Here is a 15,578-nt window from a genome sequence, read left to right as displayed (position 1 = left end):
GTCCCTATGGGATGCTGGGACGCAAATGTGGTTTGCCCATTAAATGAGACCTCCCTTCTTGCCTCGATTTGGTCACGGTTCCCCTAATGCATTGTTAGAAATACAAAAAAAATACAACACAGGAACCTGAAACATCCCTGATGTCAAGACTACTAATGCAGAGGCTTCTGGTTCAGTGAGTAGCTTTTAATTAGGCTTTTAAAAAAGTAACCATTACTGACCGGATAATGTTCAAGATCAGGAACCTGCTGCAGAGCAAATGGTTTTAATCACTTATCTAAGAATTTCAAAATGACTCTCTGTACTGGGAGTCTCTGTTACTCGATGAGAAGGGCTGTGCAAAGGATTACAAAATAGATTTTTACAGCGTACAAGTACTGTCCTTAATACACCTTGGAATTAATTCACATTTTAAACCAAAACAAAATGGCACCTAGATTTAAATAGAGGGTCCTTCTTGTTGTTGTAAAAATAACGGTTTGCTGCTGACATTTTTAAATATATATTTACACAGATGCAGACAAAACATTTCTCACTGGAAATAAACTCATGATAAAACTCTGCAAACTTGTTAACTATTGTCCCTACAGCAGGTTTGCATTCATGATTTGCACACAATAATGATGTAAGCATGTTTGCTTTATGAAATCATTCTATCACAGCTCTTAATGGATGATGCTGACAGTGCTATGCCCTGATAAAAAGACTGGTATATAGGAGTATATAGTACATAATGTACAGTAAGGCATTATACAAACTATAGTATGAAAAGCAAAGACAGTAGAAGCATGGGATCTCATCTACTTGCTTCGGGTTAAGCCAGATACAGGTCAGCAATGCAACACATCTCGTCTGGGCTCGGTCAGAAGCCCCAGTGTAGCAGCCTGTCTTCAAACAGCCCATCATTGTTCAGGTCAAATAAGTGCAACAGGCATTAGGAAGCAGAAGTCTGAAGGAACTCGTCTGAGGCAAAAAAGGCCTGCCAGCACATGCCGAAAGCACATTAATAACGGCTCCATTCAGAGCGCTCAGCATATTTGTGAAGGAAGTCACCGTGACCCACTCCATCAAGTCTGGAAAGCTATTTTCCCTTGTAAATTGCTGTCCTCCAATCGCACCCAGCAGCAGAACTCCGATTCAGAGATATTTTTACTTTAAGATCCCAAAATATAGTCCATGTAAGACGAGCATCTTATAAAGCAAGGACGAGATTTGGCTCCCAACACCAGCTATGGTTGCATTCCTACCATGAGCAGGTGACATTACTTTACATTGCCCGGTTTCTAGAATGTATCATTTGCATTGAATGTGAACGAATAAACTAGTAGCTTTTATACACATCAGCATGGACACGTCATTCAGAGGTATACAATTTTATTTAGTATGTTCCAGAAAGGCACTAAATTAAAGTAAGGAAAGCTTTTTGTGATTCCAGTGCAGAAAACAATATAAAATCAAAAACACTGATAATACTTACTGACATACAGTACACACATTCACACACACACATAACTATGCTGCCACTGACTGTTGACTACACCTTGTATAAAGAACTAAGAGCCGTTTATGCTGGAGTCGTCTGGTAGTTACTGAATGAATCCTAGGCAATTCAATATAGCTTCACTTGTTTCAGTTGTAGTTTCTTCATAAACACACAAACAGGACCAAACTTTAAAAATAAAACTCATTCAGCATCTTTAACGCAGAATTCAATGAATATCCACTTCAGCAGCTTCTTAAATTTCCTTTTTAAATACATATGAAAACATACAGTAGAGTTTAAAGGGTACCACAAAGTGCCCAACACAGTTTATTCAGGTTGCACAAGTTGACCGCATCGAGCAGAAGACAGTACTTGGAAGTGGAAACCGAGACAAATGGGAAAGGGGGTGAGTGGTCGGGGCGAAACGTCTGGGCCGGCCCCGTCTTCATTAGGGCGAACCGCAGAGCTCTCCCGTTATTTACAGGGGTCCTCGCAAGGGGCAGAAAATCAAAACACACGTCCCTCCCAGTCACAGCTCGTCTTTATAATATCCCAGTTTTGCAAAAGACATCTCTTTGCGGAGCTGCATTACTTCCCAAAACATTTGTTCAGCTGGAAAAGAACAAATCAGAAGACAGTGTGTTACGTATAATGGGTGCATCCAAAACACACTGTTAATAACACAAGAAAGGACATCAGCCATTGGCAGAGTCTCAGGGTCAGGCTGGCCAGCGATGGTCTTAATATGACACTTCCACACCTTTTCCCCTGGAGATTAAATTACATCTGCCTCCAAATAACAGTGGTGAGAGTTTAACTGTGTTCTTAGGTGCCTCAAATGACGCCAGAAACTCAAAATTCTGCAGCCTTGAGTTACTGCTGGCGAGAAGGCCTTCTCTGTTTTTCAATCAAAAATAACAAAAGCCTAAACTCCCACCCACACAGACACAATCGAACACACTTGAAGAAAAGCTTCATTCCCCCGGCCCGGTGTTCAAGTCGTTCCCCCAGGTCTGTACTGCTGCACCCTTACCATCCTGTTGCTTGACCAGTCCTTGATGAATGTAGCGAATGTAGGTGAAGAAGTTGCAGACAGAGGTGATCTGTTGAAGAGGAACAGAAGACGGATAAGTATTGCCACTATTTGTCATAGAATGCACGGCAAAACAGATACAACGTATTTATTTTTAAATTGGACCCACACATTCATCACTTCCCAGTGATCCTCCCAGTGGAGCCTGGAGAGACTTATGAAACCTGATCAGATCACAGGTCCAAGAGAAATCAAATGATCTATTTTAAGGCCATTTCCACCGGCTGGTTCCTCCAACTTACCCTGTACCGACAGAAGGGAGAGACATAGTAGTAGTTGCTCGAGTCGCCAAACTTGATTCTGTGCTTGCAGGTTTTGGCCTGACCGCTGAGTGCACACTTCCTGCAGGCAAAGACACAGAAACTAACATTTAGAGGATCCTGCAGGCAGAGGTGAAGGCATCTAAAATTGAGTATTTGATTGAAAATGTTCAGTTTCTTTTGTGCCAGTTCATGACGTTTCATGCTAAGGAAAGCTGAGCTGATCGGTATTTTTTTTTTTTAAGACCAATCTTCTTTAAAGCTTTATCTCTATTAACAGTACACCAATAGTTTCTGAGGATATTTTATACGGATTATTTTGTTCTTGCATGGTGGTGCAGCTGGGCTGAGCAATAAACATGTCAGCACACGAAGCATCATACGGTTAATCAAAAACAGGACAAACTTATTCCTACACAATAAGAGCTTCCTAAATGATCCATCTGAAAAGATTGTGTGTACTGGAAAAACAGTGAGAATAAAACATTGAAAAGGAGAAAGCACACTCATTAGTCACAAGCCTATTCTATGCGTTAGGATAAAAACAAAAAACAAATACCAGTCACTTTAATTACCCCCTGCAACACTGCTACACGTGTGAGTAAGATGCACACCAGAGAGTTTACAAAGCAAGCAAGATGGTAGAAAAGTTAGAGAGATTAAGCCACTTACGTCACAATCTCAGACCTCCGGCCACTATAGCACCAGGGCAAGACAACAGAAAGAAAAGAAAAATGGAGAAATGATGAAAAAGCAGCCAACCAAACACTTATGGAAGCTGGAACGAGAGAATGAAAGTGAAAAAAAACGAAAGAATGGCTAAGTGCACAAACACAAAGGACGGCTGGAGTTAGAATACTGGATATCAGTTCTCAGCAGAACACCAAGGACAGCCAATACATACAGACTAATCATTACCTGTTGTTTTGTGTTTTTTTTTTTGTTTTTTTTTCTTCCTGATATCCAATATGCTAACTAGGATCACGACCACAGTAGTTAGAAAGCAGTGTGCAAGTGGACATTCCCTCTATATGGCAGGGGGGGCAGTGCTATTTAAAACTAGCATTTTCCCAGTGCATCCGTTAACATTTTGGGAGAATACTGAGGAGACCATGCACAATTTACAGGTAAAGCCAAGCAGCAAATTAAGCGAGCCAGATAAAAAGCTAAAATAAATCGATTAACAGGTTTTTTTGCTACAATTCGTGTATGTATGCGTTTATATGTCTATGAAATGTTGATGTGTGGTGCTTGAGGTTTCCCCTCAGGAACATTCTAGAGTGGCCATTATTCACAGGGAACATTCCGGAGGTTTCTCTCATTAGCCACAAACTTAAGCCGAGACTGTTTTAAATTAAAAAGTAATTCCGACTCACAAATATACGCTTTCTGGAGATGAATATTATAGTATTACATTGATGCTTTACTACAAACGAGCTTCCTCCAGATATAGTCATGTTTTTCACAGCAATAACACAATATAACGACTGACCCAAAACACATGTGCACATGTACAGATAGAGGTGAGCATTTTCACATCCCCTCCACTGAAGCACTACTGCACGCCACCAATGAGGCCTCAAACACAGTGCTGGGACAGTGCTGCTCCAATGTGTGTGTAAGTGGCTGTCCAGCACGGTGCTCAGGGGCGCCAGGTCCTGGTTAGCCGTTACACAAGTGAGTCGCGGCTGTTGTCGACTCACTTGGGTCCCCCGCACTCCACGGCAGAGGCCTTGACCACAGGCAGGGGCTGGAAGCCCACCGGCTCCACACTCAGAGTGTTCTTCTCCACCGCCTCCAGGATGGCCGACGCCAGCTGCCAACACAACAACAGAAGAGTCAGAGTTCGCTTTGTCATGGCTGTTATTCATGCCATGATTGATTGATTGACTGTCCTATCCTTTTACATCAAAGACAGAGATGTTAAATCCTGAGATGAGCACAAATGCTTTCAGGTCCCTGGTCTGGAACAAGCCACCTGTAGGAATGTTCAAAGATAAAAATAATTGTGCTAAGTATTATTTTAAGTTTTATATTAAAATATCACTATTTTAATCACTATTATTTATTATATTCTTTAGGTAAAGATGAAATTCAGAGAACCAAATCATATGAAATATCATCAATTATGCAATTACAATATTGCACTACCTGCATTCTACCACAAGGGAGCAGAGGAAGGATTTCCCAGCCATTAAGGATGAAGTCACACCTATCTAACATCGAATTCTGTGCAGCACACTGACCTTTTTTTTTAATCCCCAAATTATCTAAAGCTTGCCTTTAATTTGGGAAGGCAATATGCATATGTAAAATTCAGAATTAGCTTGCTTAGAGAGCATCATTGTGAGTAATTAACTATATTGCAATAAAATGTAATTACAGTATGAAATTGGGGTTACATTCTGGTCTGGGGTTAGAGTTAGAATCCCCAGTAAACGTCAGCTTTTGTTAAGACTAAGCTTTATTTTAAAATAGGAAATACCAAACATATATGGAAACATTGGACATTACTGACGCTTTAAGGCTCACTGTGTGTATACAGGATTACTGGCAATGAACCATTAGAACACTAAACGCACTGCATTCCTCTGAGAAGTCACTGTGTCTGTGGAATGAATAACAGGCATTGAGCTCCACCGCGCGCTCCCGTCGATCTCAAATCTGAGGCAGCTATAAGAAAGATCCTATCTGATCAGGGTCGACCAGGTGTGGTTTAGCACATTCATCGCCTTTCCTGTAAACAAAAGCCTACCATGCAGATTATGAGGAAATATACATGGTGAATGTATGACCATCTGGCACTGCGATCCCATGAAAAACCACAGTGTTGTTTCTGCCAGCACCGGGGGAAGCACAACCTGACTCACAGGGAGGAATCGCATCCCCAAAGGAGAGGAGAAGAGAGAAGAAAATTGCAGAACACTGACAGAAAGTGAGGGGGTGTAATAATTAACTATTTCAGAACAGCTACAGCTGGATTCAATTAACACACTGTTTTTTTTGTTTTGTTTTTAAGCTTTCCTGAACACATCAGTGGGCCTCATCGGTTCCAATTGTGGTCTACTAGATGGCCACTAGAATGGTCTTCAAATGATCTATGCTCCGAATCCATGCAATTTCATTTTGAGAATAACGTCTGGGTCTTGTTGAAATAATGATGAGATACCAGTAACCTGATGCTCTACATTTAAATAATAAATGTGATACAGTCATCAAATATTAAAATATACACTTAAGTATAGAAGCTTTTTGGTGACAAAAATGTTAGTTAAGCATTAGCTCAGACCTTTAAGAAACACATTTCAGGAGTCGGGCTCTTTGGAGAAACACCAACCAGCCACTAGAAGCCACTAATTAGTAGTTAAGAGTTTGTAGGATTGAAGTAGTAGTATATAATTATAAAAGGTTCAAAATGCTGACTATTGTTCAGAAACAGCTGGAGATTAGATGACTCATAACGTCTTGTAACACATATATTAAGTGGAGTATGCGTTTCTTTTGATGAAAAAATATTATATTTGCCAGACATACAGTAATTAAACTATGCAAGACGACTCATTTGTATGTTTTTTTTATCTTCAGTTGCATTTGTCACCCCCAAAATACAAAAAAACACCCAAATGTCCCTTGGTTCACACACGCCCCCTCAAATGTATAATTAACGTTTGGGGGCTGTTTATTATCACAATTTCCATGACATTCACAGTGTTCAGACACACTTCTCTAGTGCCATACTCAAAATCTTAATCTCCAGCAGAGTTCTTCGAGGTCAGAGACAACGTCACTTCCAGGAAGGATGATGTGCAACGCTGAGCTTGTTTACCCAAGGAGCCGCCTTGTTACCGAAGACGACGAACAACTTGCCTCACAAGTGCGTTACTGTGCGGCACAGGCGAGTTGAAGGGACATTAATGATTAACACCTTACAAACACTGCCAGTTGCAGTCATGTTCCTCTTCTACATCCTGGCATAATTCACTTCGACATGGCTGGTTTTCTTCCCCCATTCAGATACCACACACACAAAGGTACGCATATACTGCAGTTTGGGCTGCCAACATAATACACATTAGCTTGTAGTTGGGTACCTTAAAATTGTAACAGTTTAAACCATCCAGCCAGAGAGATGAAGAAACTACAATATTCTGTTTAAGGAGACGTCAGCTCAGACACAAGATACTGTGTATGGTCTACAGGCACGGGCGTGGATGGGGAGGCCTTACCTCGCTTTTGGAGAAGGTCAAGCAGGGGTAGATGTCTTCTTTGTAGATCCGCTCTAAGAAGGAGCAACTCCTCTCCAGGGTGGGCTCTTCCCGCCACAACCTGAACTCGCTGAAAAGCAGAGAGTCCACCTGGGTGAAAAGCACAGCCGGTTGGCGAGAAATACAGAATACCACAATATACATCACCACCTTAAATTAGGCATTACGGGAAGTTTATCTTGTGTTCGGATAAACGTGGATTGCGTGTAACTTGGTGGACCGCATTAGATATGAATTCATCTGAACATAGTGCCTTTAACCCAACATGGCCTTCTTGCTTTACACCATTTCATCTGGCGTGATTGGCAGGTACTGTAATATGCCAAGAAGCCATTCATAACAGACAACACAATACATGACAGGAAAACCATAAAACAAAACACACAAAACAATGTCGGGGTATTTTTCATTATCAAGTTCTTCTTTTAAGTCGAAAATGTTTCCAAAACGCTCCTTTCGGTGTCAAGGACAATGTCGCAGTGGTTAAAGTGCTTAGTTTTGATAATATACGATGTGATTTTGAGCAGCCTGCAGCAGTACAGAATCACACCTACCATCTAAACAAGACAGGACATTCAGTACTCGTAAAATAAATTACAGTACAATTCAGAGGTGATAATTGTAAAAACGAAAAAAAAAAGGAATTCCATTATCAAAATCCACAAATCACAGCAATTTCCTCTCTCAGCCTGGGAACAGCACCTCATAAAAATCCACTGATCGTTTATAAATTATGCTCTTCATTTTACTTCTTTTAAAATCATAATTTAAAATAGGTGGTTTATCTCGCATTCCCTGCAGCCAATGTAGGACACCAAGCGTTTCTAAGAGAGGGTCAGGACCGCGGGCAGGGTGAGGGGTACCTCTTTGCAGTCCCTGACGATGGGCTGCGTCACGCTGAACTCCTGGTGGCTGCCCACCATGGCGCTGCTGGTGCTTTTGTTGCGGGCGTGGCCCTTTTTGAAGGGGACCTTGGGGCCAGAAGGCAGCTCTTTACAGGGGGAGGTTGGTGAGGTGGACAGCACCAGGGTCTTCAGGGCGGCCACCTCCGCCTGCAAAACATCAATCTGGAAACACAAGGACAAAATCAACAAACAACAAGATGTGTGTTTTGCTCTTAGAGAGGATGTTGGATGGCGCATGTTGGATTTCACACTATTCTAACCATCGCGTAAGGGGTGTAAGCACTGGGATTTGAAATCGTCTCATGCAAGATGGCAGTGCAAAAACACAACTATTTTTTTTTTTTCGTATAAGACCATTTTCTCTGTACGAAGATCAATACACGGCTGATGTACTAATGTACTACTCCAAACATACAATCTGCAGAACACTATATAATCAATAATAAAGTTTTGTGAAAAGGGAGGAAAATAAATGTTAATATCTTTTCGCACTGGTTTATGTTAATTAGTTTATTTAATTTTAGCAATATCCCTTAAGTCTGGTCTCAGTCTTCCCTAGAAACAATTATGTAAATACAAATCTCAAAGGGTTGCCTGCATGGTAACCAAAAATGGTCTTATGCATCTTTATGTGTTGCTACAGTGTATAAGTAAGATGAATACCACTCTTTCAGATCATATAAGCAACTTTAACTTTAAATTCAAATTTAAAACTTAACATATAGTGGTGGATGTCAGACTCTGATGTATGCTCTTTCAGTGTTTCAGGATGTGTCCTGTCATAACTTCCTTGACAGCGGAGAAACTATGAAAGGACTGTAGAAACACCAGCCATTATTATCAAGTCAATGGAGTGTAAGAGTTTCACCGTCTTACTTCTTGACAGTAATTATAGTTTCCAAAGACAAGACGCAGCGTTGCCATGTCCACAGCTACCTCAGGCTGGAGTGTAGGGACGGCATTTATTTTAAATGAGCCTCGTCAAAAAATAAAACCAATTACTTTGTGCAGATTGTTTATGGAATAAGAAAGTTATTATTTACCTTACAAACACACAATGTAACATGTATTACTGTGCACTAGACTATAGTTACAAACCAGTGCAAGCAAGTGTCATCATCAAATTATGACACAAGCCATCCTGAAACCCTGAAGGAACACAAATGCCAGAGCTGGACAGCCGTCATTAGTTGGCAGGTTTTTCATCTTTAAAAGTTGCTATATGATCTGAAGAATCTATCTGAAGAATGGTATACATCTTACTTATTAACTATAGCAACATGTAAAGATGAATAAAACCATACATTTTTGGATACTGTTCCCTTTATAGGTTTTAAATTATACAATGTTTAAGCCTCATGTCAAATGTAGGCATGTGAACATGTTTTCATCTTCTTCAACAAGTGCTCAAGTGCAGAAATGATCCATTACCCATCACTACAGCACCTACTGTGTGCCGTTCAAATGGCTTGTTAAGGCCTTATCCAGGGTCACTTATTCCATTAGCCGCAGTCAAACCCATTAGGAGAGCACTCACCTTCCCGTGGGCCTCCTTCAGCTGTTTCTCAGCCGCGGACTGCTTCATGTTGGCTTCTCTCACCATCTTGTGGGCTTCCTGCGGAGCAGCACACAGTTAAGGCCAACGCTGCCTGGCTGCTCTTCCCTATTCACAGCCTTCACCAACCCAACTCTACACCAACGCTAACATCTCAAACAAGCCAAGCTTTTCTGAAAGCGCGCCCCCAAAAAGCATGTTAGTGCCTTTAACACATAGGTATAAAAGGAAAAAAAGAAAGAAGAGGGGAAAAAATGTTAAGCTAGGAAGAAAAAGCCAAACAGATTTGATTACAGGATAACTAAAGTCTTAAATGGCATAGAGCTAGTGAATTGATTTAGCACAACTTACACTGTGGATGTACTGCAGGTTGTCTATGCATGGCTCAAACTCTTTGGTGTCGTAGATCGTAACTGACTCCAATCTGGTTTTCTTTCATTATAAACTTGTGTGGGAAGAATAGACAGGCCAGTACTGTGAGGAATATGTCGATATCTACTGACAGAGGTCAACTGCAATCAGCAGGGCAGCAGCCCGTGTATGATCTTCAATCTCATATGTAATTAAGCCGATGTTCCCACTGGGAGGTTCATCACACTTCCTTCAGCACTTCTGCACATAATGAGCAGGAATCCGAAGGAACTGAAGCTACATGAACTCTCCATCAAGAATTAGCTGAAATTAACCATTTATATTTTAAATTTACAATCTGTATATTATGTTGAATTGTTTAATTTGTATGTATGTAAACATTTTGACCCAGGCCTATATCTCTTTAAACTACTGTACTTTCCCAAAAGTTAGTTTTCCCCTCCACCCTAAAACCAAGATTTTGAAACCAGCTTCTAACAACCCACCAAAAGGATTAATCAGAGATGTGCTAAGTCAATTGAACAGCCTTATGCCTTTTAAACACTACTGGCTCTAAGTGCTCATTTACAGAAACTCAGTGGCTCATTTTGATGAAGAATCCAAACAAACCTCAAACAGGCTAGCTGTGAGTTCTTCCAGTTCTTGCCCAAGTTGGTCCCTTACTTTAGATAGTCTTTCACATTCTTCGTCTTTTAACTTAAGTTCCTTAAAAATAAAATAAAATAAAAAAAATAAAAGGAAAAGGAAAAGGCCTTATTTCTCTGCCAAAATTAAAAGTATATGTATGCTGTACAAGTAAGACTACTGGTTTTAGATTCTTTACAGGAGTAAGGAATGAACCAACCTCTGTAACCCTCCTATCCAATATAAGGGATTATCATCACACCACGGTACACCAGCAGAGCATCATGGGACAGCAGTGCTTAAGACGTCTGGTGCACTGCATGCCCATGTCGAATGATTTGGGCTTTCCCAATCTCTGTTGCAGGTTAGCTATGTGCAGTACAAGTGCAGGTACACAAAATATAAAACTAAGGATAAAATACCTTGGTTACCAATTTATTTGTAGTATCAAAAAGAGGTGTACCTTCACAGACAAGCCATTATCTATGGAGTACAGTTTACAGTTCTAATGGCATGTGATACAAATGCACACACACAAAGAGCACAGACCTAGAGCATAAAACACAACCCTTTATGTGCCAGTGTATACAGTTAAATGGTTACAGGAAGGGGATGTGTTTATGGGCATCAAGCTGGGGCCACAGCCTTCCTCTAAAGCAGCTGTTCTCAGCGCTGGTCCTGGGGGACTCCTGTGTCTACTGGCTTTCATTCCAACCAGTGACCCCTTCATTGTCTTATTTTTTGATGGTGATCATTTGGGAACTGTTCATGCAAGTGGCTGATAACTGGGCTGGGTAGAAAACAAGCAGACACAGTGGTCTCCCCAGGACCAGGGTTGAGAATCACTGCTCAAAAGTGATGTCCAGCACCCACCACTAGGGAGCATGTAACACTTACTGATTAAAAAAACAAAAACAAAACAAAAAAAAATGATAATCTCCCGACTCTAGAACCCTGTACCAAAGAGGACATTTTTTAAATTGGGTCTAACGGCCTTGAGAGCAGGTATAGCCCTGGTTGTAACAGAGCTGCTTTCCCCATCCAGACATACTAAACCTCAAGTTGAAGAAATGAAAGGCAAACTGCCCAGCCCCGTAGAACAAACAGTTCAAGAACAAACTTCACGGACACATTCCATGACCTCCCTTACGCACTCCAACAGATAGCAGCCTTCCTATTTCAGGAGGGTGTCTTGAAATACTGCATGATGAAGTCACTTGGTAAAAATATAAAATGACAGAAAAGGTCAGTCAGACTCCCTTATATGTTCTGCGTATGCTCCATCAGATAATCTTCTCACAGGGTTAGCAATAATGTATCCCAGCCTACCTGCCCCCCTGCCTGGATAATCTTGTGCGCTGAACCTACAGGCCCCACAGATGCCCTTCCATTCTAGACTAAGTAGTCCCGACGAGGATTAATGAGTCAGCGAATCTTTCTAATGAATATCTTCTTGTGTCACCTGGTAGCTAGGAATTCCAGCAGTCCTTAAGCACTCTTCGTTCACATTAGGGGGTCAATTGAAGAGGCCCTTTTGCAAACTGAAGAGGTAGTTTTACTCAAATTAAACTTGTAATCTTAATCTTTTTTTAATACTTGCATGCACAATCAATCCCATCGAAGCCAAGCGCACTTCTGGAGCTAAGGGGCACTGGGGCCGAGAAAGTCAAATGTACTGCAGATGATTACTGAGCACCTCCAGAGAGTAAAAGCAATTCACCATCTATGCTTATGCTTATGCTTATTGACAGTCAGAACCAACAGCACTGGCCTGGTTTATATCATATTCCCCCCGACTGCACATGCAAAGTACTCCCGAGGTCTTGCCCATTAAATAGTACTAGATGAGATAACTCTTATAATTTCAGCAAAGTATGAGGTGAGCAGCATTTTGCCAAGCTTATGCTTCAACAGCTGTAAGTAGGAGTTAAAAAAGTGAATGGGTTTATAGAAGTCCATTAAATTTTAGATGGGGCAGCCATCCAAATATCACAGTAGCTGATACGAAATGAAACAATGTAGGGTACACATTCCATGAGGTCACTGGGCTGTACAGATCAGATAAAAAAATGAAACAGCCCGACATTGTGGAGTTTGCTAAAGTACAGAGCTACCTGAATTCAAACAGGAAATGGTTAGGGAATCAGGTAGCAAAACTGTAGACTTTTGTTGTTGTTTTTCGATTAATTACAGATTGTCCAGGCCCTCCCTGTCCCATCATGCACAGGAAGGCTGCATTCCAATGAAGAATAGTCTCCTTTCACACAAAAACCTGTGCTTTCAGGAGTATTTCTGACCGATTTCTCTGGATTTCTCAATGGCTGCACATATTTATAATTGAACCTGCAACACGTGGCTCAGCTGAGCTGGGGATTAACCTACTTTCCACCTGGGAATGTGTGCTCTGCTAGGACTGGGAAGGACATGCATAGACAACGACAAAATAACTACTTTTTTGTTTGCAGTTCATCAGACACTGCATCAGCGTTGAAGACCAAAGTGTAGTAACCCTTTTGTAACGGTCCCTATTTGCAATCTTCATGCAAGTGTGAAGTGAGCACAAAAGACAATGTCTCGAGACGATGCATGCAGTGGAACGTTATTGCATAAGGGCCACTGTACAAGGACAGCATTCTTGAAGAAAACAATGATAGGAGAGTGCTACAAAAAGACCAAATGTAATACAGGAGTACAGGTATTTGAGAGTTCTCCAGTCTCAGCCTCCGTGAGATATTCTGTAAGGGACAAGCCAATCAAACCAAAAGACAATTGGGTAAATCTTGGTTTTAAAATGTCCAGATCTTATTTACCCCTCCTTATGTTAACTCAAACATGTTTCTGCTTGGAATTACAGCCCTCATACATGTACAATGAATATTTGTTTACAGCTAATTTTACTAACAAAGCCAACAGGAAAGACACCCAGCTGTTTCTTTCTAAAAATAACACCCTGCTGTCTGGATCATAGAAACACACATCCCTTCCTCCTGCAAATATTTATTTCCGTCACTCAAACAGTAAACAGTATGGAATGAGGAATAAGACTCATCCCACGGCATTTCATAAAATTATTATTGTATTATTGTTTTTGAAAAACTCCAGCTACATCTCAAGGTGAAAGAGAACATGTGTACTATTGTACACTCCAAGTGCATTCAAATGAGGTTTATATATACTGAAGTTTTGACTTCCATGTGTCCTTTAGCTCAATACTCCTTACTGACAGCAGCTTACTTTGTCAGGATATACAACAAAACAGCAGCAGTTGGGGCTGGGGGTCCTTTAATTGGCAGTGCACAGCTCTTTTGTCTCTAAATATTTAGATTCTTTAATCTTCTCATTAATCTCAATGTATTTATTAAATGTGCATCTCACAAAGTGCTGCCTGTGAGAACACTTGTGTGTGAATCTGTCTGGCCCACTTAACCAGAGCAAGACTGCTCTGTAAGGTATTTCAATACCCATTTATAACAAGCAGGTGTGCATAGATTTCTTCGTTGCATTCTTTGTACAAATGATTAAATAGTCAGGCATCAGATTTTGGCTGACAATTTAAAAAGTAACGTAAAAGTAAAAGGCACAGGAAACGGGTCCCTTGTGGGAGTCCTTAATAAAACTGCAAATCCCTAGTGATGTAACTGAACACTGTTTTAAGGACACAGCTGGTGTCAGGGGCTTGCACAGACCATAATATCCATCATATTGCTCACATGAACAAAGAGGGAAACTTTCAATTGTCTGATACCCCTCACAACATGGTAGTGCCCCCTAACTGATCAGGAGACAGATGAGACCAGTACAGGACAGCTTGGATTAAACGCTTTACTTCAAGAACTGGTAACCTGCGTTTAAAGAGACCGCTAAATTGATGTTGAATTGAAATGCACTGCAAGAATCAGTCATCAGTCAGTCCAGTCACTCCTTAGACACATGGTGGTGTATCAAGTGGTGCGAGCAAAGCAAACCAGCAACAAAAACAGAACTGAACATAAATATGAATTATAGGTTGCATTTCTATTACTATACATTCCATATAAGGCCATAACACAATAGTAATAAGAAAACACATGAATCTTTTATTTATTGACTTTAAAACAAAGCCCATTATTTCATAAAACCCAGTGTTTATCATAGTGCAAACACTCATGTCAGGATTTTTATTTTCACATCAAGACTTTATTTTGCAGATTAAAATTATAATTTTATAGTATAGTATAGAATGCTTTACGATAGACAATTCAGTTCAGAGTTCAGACTAATTTCACATTTAATTAATGACATGTTTAATACATGAATGAATGCCGCCGTTATGATAAGGGGGGGTAGGGGCGATATGAAGTATGATGAATCTCTTACCCTTTGCGCTTTTGCAAGCTCCTCCTTCAATCTCTCATACCCTTTCTCTCTTACTTCCATGACAGAAGGGCTCCGGAGGTGGGAGAGGCTGTCGGTGCTCAGGGCCAGGGGCTCCTCACACTCCTCGCTCCCCGGCACCGCAACGCCCTCCAGGAACTCCGCCTCCAGGCGGGCAGCAGGGGGGAGGGCGCCCGCAGACGTAGACATGGAGCTGGGCATCGGCAGCTGAGCATCTGTCCCCGGGAGACTGCAATGACACACGGCACAGGCCTCACTGAGCCATCGCACGCGGCAGGCTTCGGACACACCATAGAGACCATTCAAGACTCCATTTGAGTATCAGGCTCTGTTCGGGCTACTGTTGTAACCACCATAATAATACTTACATATAGTGTCTCACATTGTTCTTGACAGTTCTTATGAGACTACTGTAAAAGCAAGCATGTTCCTAAAATAATTAGGCATAGGATCAAAACAGCCTTCAGAGTGAAATTAAATGCAGTTGATGTCATCTCTGCACATCTTTGATTAGCGTCTTTTTAACAGCCCTAATAAATGTAATAATTTAAAATTAAATGACCTTCAGGAGGACTGTACGAAATTTAAAAAGGCAAAAAGACTTTCCCCTAAGACTTATCAAACAGAATAGTTCATTTTTCATCATT

The 15,578-nt window shown here is 41.0% G+C and overlaps 1 protein-coding gene across 3 annotated transcripts in view; it reads right to left on the bottom strand.

The window, feature by feature from the left end:
• Nucleotides 1-1,357: 1,357 nt before the first annotated feature.
• The window catches only part of rab3ip (RAB3A interacting protein (rabin3)), a 31,391-nt gene continuing 17,170 nt past the window's right edge, over nucleotides 1,358-15,578 (bottom strand). The window contains exons 4-13 of one of the 3 annotated variants that reach the window (XM_066723640.1): nucleotides 14,914-15,160; nucleotides 10,543-10,638; nucleotides 9,544-9,621; nucleotides 7,965-8,168; nucleotides 7,063-7,191; nucleotides 4,540-4,652; nucleotides 3,509-3,532; nucleotides 2,819-2,918; nucleotides 2,517-2,586; nucleotides 1,358-2,095 (exon numbers count right to left, since the gene is read on the bottom strand). In XM_066723640.1, coding sequence (XP_066579737.1) covers nucleotides 2,013-2,095; nucleotides 2,517-2,586; nucleotides 2,819-2,918; nucleotides 3,509-3,532; nucleotides 4,540-4,652; nucleotides 7,063-7,191; nucleotides 7,965-8,168; nucleotides 9,544-9,621; nucleotides 10,543-10,638; nucleotides 14,914-15,160 — 1,144 coding nt within the window. In that variant the 3' untranslated portion in view covers nucleotides 1,358-2,012. The remainder of the gene's footprint in view (nucleotides 2,096-2,516; nucleotides 2,587-2,818; nucleotides 2,919-3,508; nucleotides 3,533-4,539; nucleotides 4,653-7,062; nucleotides 7,192-7,964; nucleotides 8,169-9,543; nucleotides 9,622-10,542; nucleotides 10,639-14,913; nucleotides 15,161-15,578) is intronic. The other 2 variants (XM_066723641.1, XM_066723642.1) reach the window with 2 other exon arrangements.

This window comes from Amia ocellicauda, chromosome 15, assembly GCF_036373705.1.
Source record: "Amia ocellicauda isolate fAmiCal2 chromosome 15, fAmiCal2.hap1, whole genome shotgun sequence".
In the NCBI taxonomy this organism is placed as follows: domain Eukaryota; kingdom Metazoa; phylum Chordata; class Actinopteri; order Amiiformes; family Amiidae; genus Amia; species Amia ocellicauda.
The sequence above is the reverse complement of the archived record's forward strand: the minus strand, read 5'-3'. Positions and strand labels throughout refer to the sequence as shown.